This window comes from Thunnus maccoyii, chromosome 19, assembly GCF_910596095.1.
Source record: "Thunnus maccoyii chromosome 19, fThuMac1.1, whole genome shotgun sequence".
NCBI classification, from domain to species: Eukaryota; Metazoa; Chordata; class Actinopteri; order Scombriformes; family Scombridae; genus Thunnus; species Thunnus maccoyii.
Genome location: NC_056551.1, coordinates 24,629,430 through 24,645,739, shown reverse-complemented (window position 1 = coordinate 24,645,739; position 16,310 = coordinate 24,629,430). Strand labels below are relative to the sequence as shown.

The 16,310-nt window shown below is 38.4% G+C and overlaps 1 protein-coding gene across 1 annotated transcript in view; it reads right to left on the bottom strand.

Moving 5' to 3' along the window:
- The window catches only part of grk3 (G protein-coupled receptor kinase 3), a 70,321-nt gene that overhangs the window by 44,621 nt on the left and 9,390 nt on the right, over nt 1–16,310 (bottom strand). Inside the window, exon 2 of the mRNA XM_042394696.1 lies at nt 4,205–4,281. Within this exon, the coding sequence (XP_042250630.1) occupies nt 4,205–4,281 (77 nt within the window). The remainder of the gene's footprint in view (nt 1–4,204; nt 4,282–16,310) is intronic.

Here is a 16,310-nt window from a genome sequence, read left to right as displayed (position 1 = left end):
TTCTTCAATCAACAGACCAATCATGAGTTAACTTCTATCAAACCATTACTGCACCAAATGACTGATACTGATCTATACTGATCGGTCAGGGCAAAGAACACTCTGACTCCAAAGGGCGTGAGGACATCTTAAGTTTTATGAGTGCAACAGAGTCCTGCTCTGCATGACAAAGAGCTCCACATTAACTTTTATATCACAGGAATTAAGCCGGGAACGACTTGCCTGTTGATTAACTCGGAAATGTAAACGTCCCAGAGGCACAGGCACATCGACCGGCCCTAGTAACAAGTGTCTTTAAAGAAGACTCTCTAATGAGACCTGAGAGCTGGAGTAATGAGCAGGGGACGGGGTCTGGCACAAAGGGAGACGGATGGTCCGATAAGCAGGGAGATAGATGAGAAGAAGCCGGGTGACGGCGAGGTCTCGATAAAAACATCATCCATCATGAATTTAAGGTTTTGGACTGTTGGTCGGACAAAACAAGCAAATGGGAGGCATCAAAAAAGACTGTTAATGGCATTTTTTTTAAACCGATTTTCAAAATAAAAAAAAATAATCATTAATTGCGGCTCAAGTCTGAAACGTCTGACGAGCGATATAAAACAGAAAAGCAACAATCTTCACATCTGAGAGGCTGAAATTTAAAAAAAAGTTTGTCACCTTTGCTTAAAAATGCCTTAAACGATTAATCAATTAATAAAAACACTTGCTGATGAATTATTTTTTTATTTTGAAAATCAGTAAAACATTAAAAAATGGTTTAAAAAATGCCATTAACAATCTTTTTAGAGCTCTTTTTGATGCCTTCTATTTGCTTGTTTTGTCCGACCAACAGTCCAAAACCTTAAATTCATGATGGATGATGTTTTTATCGAGACCTCGCCGTCTCCCTGCTTATCAGACGATCTGGATCTCAAATAATCATTAGTTGCGGCTCAAGTCTGAAACGTCTGACGAGCGATATAAAAGAGAACAGCAACAATCTTCACATTTGAGAGGCTGAAATTTAAAAAAAATGTTTGTCACCTTTGCTTAAAAATTCCTTAAACGATTAATCAATTATCAAAAACACTTGCTGATGAATTAATTAATTGTGTCAGCCCTAAATGTAATAAAATACAGTCTGTGTAATTTTCAAAATAAAAGCACAGAGCAACAGTACTTATTCTCCTGCTGTTTTGTCATAATCTGATTAACAGAGTTGTGGCTAACGAACAAAAAAAAGGCAAAATTTTCACCTGAGAAGTGTTGAAAAAATGGTCAGATGGGTTTCACACCAGTGTCTAATGAGCACGTACACACACAGAGCGTAGATGAGTGGAAGTATGAGGTGATGATACTGAACATAAGACAGAGAAATAATAATAAAGAGAGCAATGAGGACAAAAGAGAAGGAGGCATGGAGGGAGAATTAACGCAGCAGCCTATTCTCACAGGGAGGGGGGGGGGGGTGAGACCTAGAACAGTAAGTAAACCTAGTAGAAGGCCTGCAGGGCGGCTGTGGTCCCCTGGTACGCCACAACTACTGGCACACTGCCTGTCTGCTCAGAATGGAAACACTCCGAGGAGCCAGCACACACAGAGAGAGAGAGAGGCCGCTGCTACCGACTGGAAGGCAGGAGGAAGCAGGAAACATGACGCTGAGCCGCTGCATCGACAACGCCGACACTAAAACACAAACAAGGCCGACTCCAGACCACAGCCGACAATCCTACAGAGAAGCGACGGGCGGTGCGGAGCAGCGTTCAAAGCCTTTTTAAATAAGAACATAAGAGAAATAAAGACTGTGTTCATATGTAGGAGGCTGGTTTTTAGGCGGTGAGGTGTAAAAAACGTGGGGAAAGTGAAAGTGAGTTTCTGATCGGTGGTTTTTTTGACCCGTCAGCTCTGTGGGTGTGGATGTCAGAAATATCATAAGTGTGACCAGTAACAAGCTTCTGACCACAAGCCGACAGCGCGGTAGGTGTCACATCTGCCGGATGAAGATGCATCTTAGCAGCATTTTCTCATGAAATCCACTTGGATTGGAGTTTAGAGAGCCACTGAGGATATGAAATGTTGATTAAATATCTGACACATTAGAAAAAAAAACAGCACCTCATTCTCAAAAAAGAAGCTACTCGATCCAAATACTGGAGGCTTTGATTCAGATCTGTGAATGTGTGTGATATATTAATAAAAAGTCTAACTGGGAGATTCCAACAGTTGAAATAAACGTGACTCAGCTCGATTGTTTCACTAGAAAAGACTCGTCTCTCTCTCTGCTGGGTTTTGTTGAAGTACAAAAGCTGACTGGCGGTTATAGAGTGACTTTACAGAGAGAGAGAGAGAGAAAATGACCTTTTGGCCTGGAACTTTTCATTTTGGCCTTTTGACAAGTGAACTATCTGATAGTGGCAACGTCTGTCATTAAAACTGGTGAAAGTGACGGTCAGAGAAGCTGCTCAGGGAATCTTGGATTATGTTTTCTTTGAAAAAAAATAAATCATATATATCCTGAATTTATCCAGAAAAGTCAATGTGCAGTAAAAGCTGCAAAATATATTAAATCTTGTCATAATCTGAGAGAAAGTTTCTGTGTGATTACATCTGTAAAAAAGCCTTTTATTATACTGTATTTAATATTATTGTTTATATTTACATAATATTGTATAATTATTAATCATCTGTCAATCTTCATCATTTTCTGTGCTGCTCTGATCTGTCATGCCAATAAAGTTTATTTGAATTTGAACAACATTCACCCTCCGCCATTTTATTTAAGTGTCTGAATGCTGAGTGTGTATATACATCCGCTATATAGAGCCCTAAAAAAATCCCACAATGCAACGCTCCTCATTTTAAAGATGTGAAAACTACCATCACACGACTCTACAGCGGACTGTGACGACACAAAATGATGAGTCACTGTCCGACATCTTAACTTGCTGCTCACTATTATTGTTTATTATATAGTGAATATAGAATATAGTATTTATTTATCAAGCTGGAGCCAGAATGGAAGCAGATATGACAAGACAACCATCATTACTGCAGTACAGAGTTAAACATAAAGTCTATAAGTGGCAATAAAAACGTAATATAACAGAAGCACAAGTAGAGAAAAGTCTTAGTCATAAAGTGACTCAGTAATTAAATGACACAGCAATATCTGCACCAAGTATGTCAACATTAACCATTTACATAGATGACGTTTGGAGACAAATTGGATCTTCGTCAGCACAAAATGACGATTTTAACCTAAAGATGAAACTTTGTCTATTTGGATGAGATAATTAAACTCCTTCCTTAAAAAAAATTAACCCAACATTAAACATATTTGCAATATCAGCAACCAAGAGTCGACCGTCTGAGTGTGAACGTTCCTTCTTGACTTTGGAAACAGAAAAAAAAAAAAAAAAACGATCTTTTTGCTGAGCTTTCAACTAGAGCTACACCGATAAAATCATCGAGGCCAACGTCAGCTGATATTAGCGATACACACATATATATATATATATATATATATATATATATATATATATATATATATATATATATATATATATATATATATGTGTGTGAACTGATGAGTCAACTTCCAGTGTAGAAGATGTTTGAGGTTCTTTAGAAACCGACTTCTTACATTGTTTGTTCACCAGAGAGTTTCAACTGTAAAATATCTTGGTCACAACTCTATAAAACGTTTCATCAAATATGCATTTATATATATAAAAAAAAACAAAAAACAATGATTATCTGGAAATATATAATTATTTGACTCATTAAACTCTCCGTTATAGATATCAGGACAAGTCAACACAAGTCCATCAGCTGATTAAGACAAAATGTGGTTGGAAGCTTGTAAAAAAAAAGGGGATATCTGGCACAAGTTGCATGAAGAAGGAAAGAAGAAGAAGAAGAAGAAGAAGAGGTCAAAACTCCAGAAACACTTGCAGAACAAAACTTTCTTATGAGGCCGACAGACTGTGGCCTTCATCAGGGGTCAGCCACAAGCCCCAACGCTTTGGTCTCATAATAAAAAGTTCTTTTATTATGAGTTTTGTGGTCCGTTAAGATTTTTTTATGTTCAAAATTTTTATGGTCAAAAAAAAAAAAAAAAGAGGAAAAAGCTACTGAACGCTGGTGATTCAATTAGAGCGCTACAGTAGGGTTTTTTTTTTTTATCGTTTTAATTTTTAACTGTAATAAAAAACGAACTCACCGATCTTCTGGTTGAAAATTTTGTCAAATGTCAGTTCGTCTCTCTCCTCGAGGTACTTCTGCATCACACTGCGAATACTGTGAAGACAAAAAGAGATGTGGATTAATATAAATATATATACACACCATCATTTACAGCCTCCACCTCCACCTCCCGTCTGTGATCCAAGCCTCGGTTTGGGACTCTCCCTGCCACCTGTCCCCCCCCCCCCTTCTTCCCTCCTTCCCTTCCCTGACAGAGTCAAACCGGCAGGGAGGGAAGAGGGACACACGGGAGGCTGCGGGGGAGCCCGGAGAGATACATGCTACCCAGGGAACGGGTGTTAATGAGAAAAGAGAGCGGGGAGAATGAATCAATTAGCACCCTCCCTCCACGGGCCTCCATTAACACTACAAACCAGAACCCTACATGAAGTGCTCGGGCTTCACCTGCAAACCCCCCGCTCCCCCTCCGCCGCCGCCGCCGCCGCCTCCTGAAGACTGTAAGGTCATAATTTCTCCAGTGTTTACATTTTGATAGTGTTCGCTCACACGGCTGGAACAACGACACAATCATAAATAACCTTTAACTTCCAGGATTGAGTCGCTGCTGCAGGAAAAACTGTAAAAATATAAAATAGAGAAGTGTTTTCCTGAAGAAAGTGAGTGTGATTGTTTGGGTATTATGGATGACTTTACAGATTATATTGAAGTGAATGGGGACTTTTAAGTGCTGTACAACAATTAATCAATTGATTGGCAGCAATTTTGGCAATTTTTAAGCAAAACTTGTAAAAAACTGTACTGGCTCCAGCTTCCCTAATGTGAACATACCTGAATATTGAAGTTATAGATGCTATTGAAGTGAATGGAGACTTTTAAATGCTGTTAGAGCTACAACAATTAATCAATTAATCAGCTAGTCGATTGACAGAAAATTAATTGGCAATTTTTAAGCAAAACTTGTAAGTTCCAGCTTCCCAAATATGAATATTTTCTGGTTTTCTTGCTCTTCTCTTTAGATTTTGGATCATTATTGGGACAAAAACTGTGGGAACATGTGACATTTAACACACGAATAATTGATTAATCTAGAAAACAATATAACTCGTACACATTATCATATTGAGCTTATTCACAGTGGCTCAGCCTGCATTACTGAGCATTTACACATCTGAAAGGTGTTTTCTACTGTATACAGGTAAATATAATGGAAATGAAAAGGCCTCCTTATACTTTAATACATCATATAACTCATAATAACTCAAACTGTACGTGAGCTTATGTAATAATGAGCATTTTGAATGATTAAAATATCTGTACGTTTTTGCTGTACATGCTTTCAAAACGTAATAAAAATTAAAAAGTACAACAGGTATTAATAAGAAAAGTTACAGCAGAAGAGAAGTGTCTTGGGACTTTTAAGCACTGTTAGAGCTACAACAATGGATCGATTAATCAGTTAGTCGATTGACAGAAAATTAATTAGCAGCAATTTTTAAGCAAAACTTGTAAGTTCCAGCTTCCCAAAATGTGAATATTTTCTGGTTTTCATGCTTCTTCCCTTTGGATTTTGGATCATTTTTACTGTACATGCTGACTGATGCAGAAATAATATTGTTGTTTTCAAAACGTTATAAATAAAAAAGCACAATTATACAGTACAAGTACAGTAAAAGTACAGTTATCAATAAGAAAAGTTACAGCAGAAGAGAAGCATTAAAACTGTAGATTAATGCAGGATAAATGTCTGACTTTTCACAAACAGCTCATTAAATATGTAAATATATGCATATTTTTAATAAATGCAGGAAGGAAACTGCATCTAATTAGGCATGCATCCATATTTTTATATAATATTTTTATTTATTTATTTATTTATTTTAAGCATGACTTTGTAACAGATGAAGTACAGATGAAAACAGCCTCTTGGCAAACGCCGGTGCCGATGTTTATTAATGTAAACTGTCCCTGCTAAATAAACCAATAAATAAATAAACACATTTGCCAGTTTATTAGGTGCACTTAGTTGAAACTAATGCGGTCTGAACGCAACAGCCTTCCCATAAATCCTGCTTTCATGAAGATTAAAACGTCCAGCGCTGCAACAACCTGCAGCCTCAGAAACCATAAAAAAAATTGAATCAACACGTCTAAAAGAAGAGTTTTCAACTAAACTGAACATTATAACCTTCATGAAGGGTGGATTACTCTGCTTTATTTTTGAGCTAGGGTGTTCCTAATAAACTGACAACTCAGTGTATGAGCAGTACATGAATTTACCTTCTTCCCCCTTTATGAGACACTGACATGATGTTACTGTAGCTTATACATATTTTATTTTTGGGGGCATTGCAGCCTGCAGTGAAAATAAAACATGGGACAAAACTGAAACTACTTGCTAGCAAAACTTAAGAGCTCATCAGTGCAGCAGAGCAGTGGCTCCTGGTGGGTTATGAATGTTGAACGCAGCTACAGGAACAAGAACCTAGGAAGTAAACACTTCCTCTTTTAATAGGAGGCCTGTTTGTGTGCCCCGTGAATCATTACCAGCTGACTCTGGAGTATCCGTATGAAAAAAAAACTCACCACTTCAGGCTCCATATTAAGACTGCTGCTGGTAATATTTACTGTTAAAAAAAGTCGAGCCAGACGTTGCATCTTTCTGACCACATGACAAAAACAGGTGCGTGTGACGAGAAAGACTTCCGATAAAGGGTGTATATGTCTGGTGAGGTTTGGTTTGATACCCTAAACTGTGTTTGCTGTACAGATGTTTGTGGCTGATAGAGCTGCTGGTGAAAAACACAGGTGCGTTACCCAAAAAAAACAAAAAAAACAAATCTTGTACCACATTTCTTTTCCCTTTTCTTTAGAATGTCAGTTCAGTCGAATCAATATTTCCCTATTTCAACAGCGGTTGTGTCTACTAGAGCGGCAACGATTAGACGATTAGTTGCCAAATATAAAATTATGATAATTGATTCAACGCTTGGAGTCTTTCTTTAAAGAGAATAAAATCCAAATTCTCTGCTTCCTGCTTCACAAATGTGTGAATATTTTCTGGTTTCTGGACAAAAGAAGCCGTTTGCCAGTCTGTATTTAAACTGTTAAGGTTGTGATTTATCCATTTTGAGTTCTATCAATAACCCCTTAAACAATGGAGGTAAATGGTCAATTTGTGCTGCTCAAAGCATTGAAAAACAACATTTTAAAAGCTCGACAGCAACTCAGACTAACACACTGATCTTGTTGTCGTCACTGCTGTTTTCTACCCAAGGAAACGCTGGTTAGTAACAAACAACAGCAGCAGCTTTTCACATCGACTCTTGTGCTTACGGGAGCAGATGACCCGAGCAACAGCGGAAAACAAAAGAGGTTCCCTGCTGTGACAATGCAAGTTTGAGTGACATGATGACTGCTGGCACACGAGTGATAAATAAGGCGATATTATCTACAGGGGATTGCCGTGACGTTGAGGATTTATGAGTAGTGGGCTGTTGTGTGAATGGGATGTGGCACAAACGCTGGTATTCATTTGCAGCGTTATGAATGGGCTTCAGTTTTCACAGAATTTTTTTATAAAAACAGCTAAAATGAAACAATCACGTAGGAGGAAAGAGAGTTCAAACAGTCACACAGCAAAAACACTCCTTCAACCGGTAATAGCTGTTGTATCCTTTATGCTACGTGATGCCTGTTGCAGAGTTTCCACAAAAAATGTAAAGCAAATTTTAGCCGAATTTACACAATATGTTGCATTAATGCACTTTTCCATCTGCTACTTTAAATATTGAGAATTGGTGGCGATAACTTAAACCGTTGCAGAAGAAGAAGACGCAACGAGATCATTAAAAGAGCAGCAATCAAAGATGGAAAACGTGATGGAAATATGACATTTCTGTTTGTTTCGTGTATTGATGTGAGGAAGGTTACAGTCTCCTCATCATCTCTCAACAGATGTTTTCAGCTCTTCAGTGACACGATTCATGTACGTCATCATTTATTCATACGTTTGTTATCGATACACCAAATTTTGTTGCATATTTAGAGATTTAACTGTGTTTTTCTGGTAATTTTCTACTAAAAACAGGTGGATTGAAATGCATCTTCCATGTTTACGGTTCCTATTTTCTTTTATCCCAAATCATTATTTACAGATCAAAATAAATACATTTCGTTTTCCAAACTGGTGTGATGCTGGGGCTCCATGTGCCCCCGAAATATGCCTGAAAATTCCTGAAACCTTTCCTTAACTTGCTATATGTTGTCTTCAATATTAACAATCTTCATCAGGAACTAGTAGGTGAATCATAAGCAGCCCGAGCTGACCAATAACAGCTCTTATGGCTTCCATGTGGTAACTCTGTAGCTGTTGTAGCTTTTAAAAATAGTCGAAATTCAGAGGAGGGGGCACGTCACCTCCAGCAGTAGCTATATCATGGCTACAACATGTGAACATCAAATGCACAAGTGTAAAATCCTGAAATTTCTGCTTATTACTGATCGCTAATAAACCATATATGACCTGGTGCACAACCCAAGCTCCAGTTTATTGATAATAAATCAAACTACTCCATCACCAACACAGCTATTGTAGACTTGAACCAGTTTCTTTGAAGACTCCAGTTGGTTAATTATATGTACAACTGATTATTTTAAAGAGGTAAAAGTATGCCGTCATCCATGGGTGCGTTCTGGCATAAAAAAAAAAATCCAATGCCAGGCACTCGAGTGGATGAGTCAAAAGTAAAAATCCTTTAATACCAGCTAATATATTAAAAACACCGACGTGTTTGGGCACACTTGCCTTCATCAGGGCGTCGTCGTCTTTGACACTGATTATTCTGGTTCCAGTCCACCACAGTCTTCAATATCACAGCACTTCTTTGAATTTATCAAAAAAGAAAATTGAATCATTTTTGTCCTCAAGATCAAAAAAAAAAAAAAAAAAGAAACATGTGACGACCTTGTACTCCACGCCAGGTAATATCATTCACTGTGATCTGGGCAACAGGCTTCAAGACATTTAAAAAAAAAAAGCAGAAATCGACTGTGAGAGATGTAGAGAGTCTTTTTTATTTTCCTCCTGACCGCTACAGACTGTAAATCCAGGTATTACTGTGCTGACTGTCTCAAATTCATGGAAGCACGGTTACATACATCACTCTCATTTGGAGTGATACTTTGAAAAAGAGAGTTTACGAGCAACAGGGTTTCAGTTATACAACTAAAAAACATGACTGAAGCACATCCAGGGAAAGAAAAGAGGATAAAATAGAGGGGCACTGCAGCAAAAAAAATACCACCCACTGTGGAGCAGCCTGGGTGGGAAAGTTATGAAACAGAAAAATATTCTGAGTCCCTGACAAAAACACTTTATCCCTACCGGTGAGGAGTAAGGAGTCATGGGGGTCTGTGCCAACACTGTTATGCTAGCAGTCCGTACATGATACAAGAACATTAACAACTACACCTTCCTTTTGGCTGCGGTTACATCATTTTGCCTCCGTAAACATCTGTTTCAGCATGAAGCAGCTGTTGGCTGTAGTCAGATGAGAACGTACTTACCACGCTAACACGATGACCAGTCCTCATAATAAGCTAAAAGCTCTTCACAAACACTAATTGAGTCTTCTACCTTTTATTAAAACCCCAACAGCTAACTGCTCTGATGCCACAGCTGCATCCTTCTAACATGATCTGACCTAATTACATGTCTCCCTTAAAAAAACCATTAAAAAGGATGGGTTCATTATTTATCAAGTGTGTCTTAAAACAACATGCAGGTGTCCGTATGAGGAGTGAAAGAGGTTTTTCATACTGATTATTTAAAGATCCCCTTCAACTGTGCTTTCAATGTAAATGATGGAGGCCAAAATCCACATTTTGTGCAAAAATGCATTTAAAAGTTGATGTGAAGCTTATATGAGGCTTCAGCAGTCTGAGATAGTCATATCAAGTGGATATCTGACACATTTACAGTCTTTTTAGCATCAAATTCCCTCTTTGTGTTTCCCTGTTGATGTACGGTGGAAGTATAGTAACAAAAACTTTGGCGCTAAAAAGACTGTAACGTTGAAAGATATCTACTTGATTTTACTCATTTGGACGACTGAAGCTTCATATTAGCTTCAGATAAACTTTTAAATACATTTTTTCACAGAGGGAGCAAGAAAAACATGCTCCTGACTTTTGTTTTAAAGGTGCAGTGTGTAGAATTTAGCGGCATCTAGTGGAACGGACTTGGCAGAAATGGAATATAAGCTTCATAAGTATGTTTTAATTAGTGTATAATCATCTGAAAATAAGAATCGTTGTGTTTTCGTTACCTTAGAGTGAGCCCTTTACATCTACAGAGCCCGCCATGTGGCACCACCATGTTTCTATGGTAGCCCAGAACAGACAAACCAAACACCAGCTCTAGAGAGGGACTTTCACATTTTCCATGGCCACCATAGGTTCCCCTACACGCAATCTCCAATCTCATTGCTAGATGCCATTAAATCTTACACACTGGTCCTTTAAGACAGACTTGAAACCCCGTCCATTAACTCGTTTAAAACGTCATGATTTCCACATTTACTACAAAAGCTGCTCAAGTTCCTTTAATTTACAGAACACATATTAAAAAAACGTAATCTGGGTCTTTACTAAAAGAGATACTAGCAGCGGTAATGAAACTGTCTCAACAACACTGAGCTCCGGGTGGGTGAAATGAGTTTCAAAACCCACATTCAAGTGTGCTTACAACAGCTCTGAGGTCCCAGCGTTGAGTAACTCTCTACTTTTACAGTAGTAAAAAGGTCATGCAGTGATATATATACTTCACAAGTCAGCAAGTCAGTGAAGTGTGAAGGAACAAATGCTTTCCAACATTGTGTCGGTGACCATTGTGAGCTGCAGGAAGTGTGCAGGTGTGTAAAAAATTTGACATTATTAACAGGATGTCAGTGATGTTTCTATAGCTGGATCTGTTGGGAGTGTAATTCAACTGATAACAACACAGTTTGACTGCTGAGTTTCTCATCTATCTTAAATTTATAAGACTTGATCTTACATTATTTCCGCTCAATATATCTATCAGAATGTGACAATAAGCAGTATCTGTCACTATCTCTAAAACCTGATGACACAAACATGCAGGGAGGAAAAAAAAAAATATTTCAGCTTATTAAAAAGGCATGTGGATGTGTAATTACTCTGTTTACCAGTAAAACTAGTTAGACTTTGAAACCTGTTTTTCTGGCTACTGCACCGCAGTCTCGGCTGCATCACATCACGTGTGGGATTTACGGGGGGGTGTGTGTGAACGGAGCCACCTACAAGACAAATAGAGCAATTTCCAGACGAGCAATCGTTTCCTATTAATCCGCTGGAGGACTGAAACGATTTTGAATTAGTTTTCTTTATGTTTAAACACCTTAATCATTCTAAAAACCCCTTCTTTATTTATGATTGAGAGAAAGGATAACAATCAGTTCAGGCTGAAAAGCAGCAGTAGTGAGGATTTAGCACCTTTTGTGGTTTTAACACCATCTACATACGCTTTTGCTAGATTACGCAATTACAAAAGATAATCACTAGTTGTTCTTATACACAGCTGCCTCTACAGAAACTTCTAAATCATCTAAATGAAATGCTTATCAGTGAAAACCTCCAGTGTGCAACAGCGACCTAGGACATCTGGCCCCATACAGACCCTGTGTTGCAATTCTGCTTTTGCTCTTTAAGTGATGAATCAAATAATTCAAATAGGGAACTAAAAAAAAAAAAAAAAAAAAACTACCACCATGTAGATTTAGATGTCACGTTTCCAAGAAAGCACGTACACAAGCAGCTGATGGAAGGGCAAGTTAACCTCTTGCTAACTCTTCTCTGTTCACTGGAGCTTCAAAAGTTTTGCAAAAAAAAAAAAAAATAGACTAGAAACTAGGCGATGGGCGTCTGAACTGGAGGTGACAGGAAACCATGATGACTAAAAGTGTGACAATTGTTCTGGGCTCCTTGGAAAATTGTATATATGTGTTAAGTGTTTTGAAGTCTTGGAGGAGGTCACATGGGTCCATTAGTGCTTTTTCTAGTGAGTCACTCCATCCTGAGAGGACAATACTGTGGAAACTCAACACCCACTGAGGGCTACTAAATGATATGAGGATTGATATTCGATATATGATAATATTAGACCTAACTGAGTTTGTTTGCAGTTAAAATGAAGACATTAGGGATCATATATCATACAGATGTAAAATAAAGTGATCCATTTGTTTCCCTGTTGCTAAACTGTGACACTGACAAATATTTGATCAGTATTTCACCTGAAAATGGTTACATTACTGAGATACTTACAATTAATTCATTATTATTATTATTATTACTATCATAAATCATAATGTTTAATTATATTTATATTATATGATGGCTGTGGGATATCAAACAGCAGTTGGAAACATCTCAACAGCTATTGGATGGATTACCGTGAAATCTGATTCAGACGTTCATGTTCCCCCAGATGATTAATTATAATCATTTTAGTAATCCCTTGATTACCTTTCCATCTGGCATCATGTGATCCCTTGATTTATGACTACTTGCAAAAGTTAACACACACATTGATGAGTCTGAGCAGTCGTCCTTTAGTGAATTTCTATTATTTTGCTCTCGTTTTGTTTAGTATTTTATTATTCATCATCATCATTATGTGAATAATTAAGTTTGTCACGCAAATTCTAGCCTGTCGGGACGTGGAATCCACTTTCCTAGCAGGAAAAAGGAGCATCATGCTAAACGCGGTTACCATTTGACACAGCATGACATTCATTACTTACATCATATATCTAACGCGGGCTCCTGGCGTTTGGTTACACCGCTCGGTGACTTTTCTGTTTGCTCACTTAAAACATTTGTCATTTTTATTCTCAGGTGTCGTTATGAAGCTGCGTTTGTTCTATATCACAGTTAGTCATCATTGATGTTCACCATATTCTGCAACATAATAGATGTCATTGTACTTTTATGTAAAACAGAGTTACTCAAAAAGGACGGATGCATATTTGCAGTTTCGAGCTTTCTGTGTAACTTTGAAACCGTCATCATGACGAACAGCGCGTAGAGATGTCAGGAAACAGCAAACAGGTCTGATGACGTCTCAACGTCATTTTAACACCTTCGGTTCCTTTGGTATCACACGTCGTCTTTAAATAATGTTCGTCAAAGCTTCTGAGGAACTCAAGTTGTTCAAATGATGAGATGTGAGAAGTGGATGTCATCTGTTGTTCTGCCTTACAAGCTCTACTTTTGTTCTGTATGTACACAAACAATTTTTTTGTTTTAATTATGGTAGTGTATCCTAATGTTTGTAGTTTAGTTTAAGTTGGCTGTTTTTTTATGTCTAACGTTTTCTTTTGCGGTTGACCGACATGTTTCAGCTTGTGGCCGAATTTAAACATTTAAACATGACCCTGATGAAGGCCACAAGCCGAAACGCGTCAACTGATAAAGTTGTTCTTCATACTACAAGTGTTGCTGGAGTTCTCATCTCTCTAGACGTGCACAGTTGTGCCAGAGACCCTCACTCTGCATCTATAACATTTTCTTTTCAACACATTATTTCTGTCCTGAAACAGGTCCGAGGAGGCTTTGGATGCAGGGCTGAAAGAGTGAGAGTGGAGGACTTGAAGCTGTGGAGGCCAGCAATCATCAACCACCTGCACTGGACTGCAGCTTCTACTCCTAAAAAGGAGCTCCGGATGTGATGGAGGCCAACTGGCAAAGCAAGGTGAACCACGTTCAGGACAACGTGAACACGACACACCTAGGCATCCACCTCTGGAGGGAGAAGCACTGAACGACAGCTGAAACCAGGAAACAGCGTGAAATGTGTGCAATATGGAGGCTGAAAATGATCAGCGGTCTAATCTTTGCTTGGTGCTTTATTTGTATTGTTTCCAGAGTGCTCCAGCTAGAAAATAATCTGGTGGAGAATGTTCTTAACTATCAATATACAACTCAGAATGTGCAATCAATCAATCTCACCAAAACTGGTACTGAAATACATCACACAATAAAAATATCTGTAAATGATTGAAAATATTAGTTTATGCAGAGTCTACAGGAGCCATTAAGCTGCAGAGTAAATCTACCAGAACATCACACACAAACACACCGGCTTCTCCTTCCTTTAGATGTACAGCATCTAACTATCATGTGATCATTTAAGAATTAGTGCCATTAAAACCAGTCTAACGAAGTCTGAGGTCTGGACACTCTTTCTTCTTCAAGGGGAACAGGAAGTTGTGTCCAGACTTTTTAAAACGTTTCTGTGCATGAAGTGGACAAACTATTAAAAAACACCACTCATTATAATGCAATACTATTCAACAGCACCACAAACTACAGCCTCCAAAAATGAGCATAAAGTTGATTTAACACAGTTAAATCTAAAACAGTCTCAATAAAAACTGAACATTGGAACCTTCATGAACGTAGGATTTATTGCGGGGCTGTTGGATGACACTGCGTTAGCTTTGGCTACGTTTAGCTAATAAACTGGCAACCCTAGTCTATTGATATATTTCTTTCTGACAATGTTCAAAATGCAGCTTTTAGTGACAGAGTGGCTTCAACACTCACTGCACAGCACATGATGAATGAGGCTTGACAATATGAAGTATCTACAACTCATGAACTGCATCATCTTCTTCTTCTTCTTCTACAGGTTTCTAATGGCAGCGCTGCATTACAACCATCATGGTAGCGGAGATGAACCGGCACCAGTAAAGGGTTCAGGGTAGTTCAGGGTAGTCCATCCATCATACCGTTAGCGCTTTCAGTCAGTCGTTTAATAGAATTTATTATTTGAGTCAGCGTTAAATATTATGCCACTGATGTGATCTAAATATTTTTATCTCCCCCGGCGTATGCTTCGGCTCTGATGGGAGTCTCTGAGGGAGGACTACTCCAGGTCACCAAAGACTCTGCTGCGACACGGCAGCGCCGCTGCGCCCGGGGTCCCGGTCCAGATCCCGTCAGCAGATCGACAGATTGACAGTTAAATGCAGGACTTGAGTGTGAAACCCAGCACAGATGTTGTGGTTCTCTGTTTGCAGATTGACTTTATTACAAGTCAGATTAAGTCTACGATTCATAGTCATATTTACCAAGCGGTTACATTTTAGTTTCAGACTGACTGGTTAGAGGTTTATCATTGGCCGATGACTGAGTGATTTTCACTATTTCCCCATTTGCGGAATCAGATACAGACTAAAACATTTAAATAATAAAAGTATTGTGCTGCTTCAGCAGTATCCCCTCTGTGCTTTCTTTTTGTTTTAAAAAGGGTACATTTCTATTTTTACTTTTGACCTTATAGGATTAAGAAACATCCAGATGTGAGCATTCAGTATGTTTGTATGTCTGACCTGATTCTAGTCAGAAATAGACCTTGGTTTACGTTTGTATTACACACCGTGCTTTATCATCTTCATTGCAGTTTGAGAATATTAGAATTAACTAATGGTTTTTATTCATATAGGTTTGTTATTGGTATTATCTGCTGATGCCGGCAGACTGTTTGATATTCATGAAGCTGCTCGTAACTGCATAAAACCTTTTAATACATCCAAACACTTGGTTGTCACCCAAGTGAGGCCACTGAAACCCTTTTTAACGTCCTGTATCGTCCTATGAAGAACTTAGATTAGGAGCGTTTCTCTCTCCTGTGAGGCAGTGCTAGAAACGTAGTGTAGAGTTAAATCAGACACTGTGAGATACAGAAAACGTTACAGAAAACATTGTGAGGTGAAACAACACTGTGTTATACCTCAGCAGTGTCAGAACTAGTGCTGAGATCCAGATTTCTTATTGTTAAACTGGACCTAGCTTAACCGCTCTCCCTCATGTGACATCATGTCCAGCATCTCTATTTGAGGCGGAAGTAAAAACAGTCTTATAAAACCAACTCTAAATGTCACTGTAGAGTATTTATAGACATATTTTTTTCTCAACTCATTAACTGACTGCAGTTGCCAACCTGCAAGTTGCTCTTTAACATCAGCATGTTAGCATGCTAACGTTAGCATTTAGCTCAAAGCACTGCTGTGCTTAAGTATGGCCTCACAGAGCTGCTA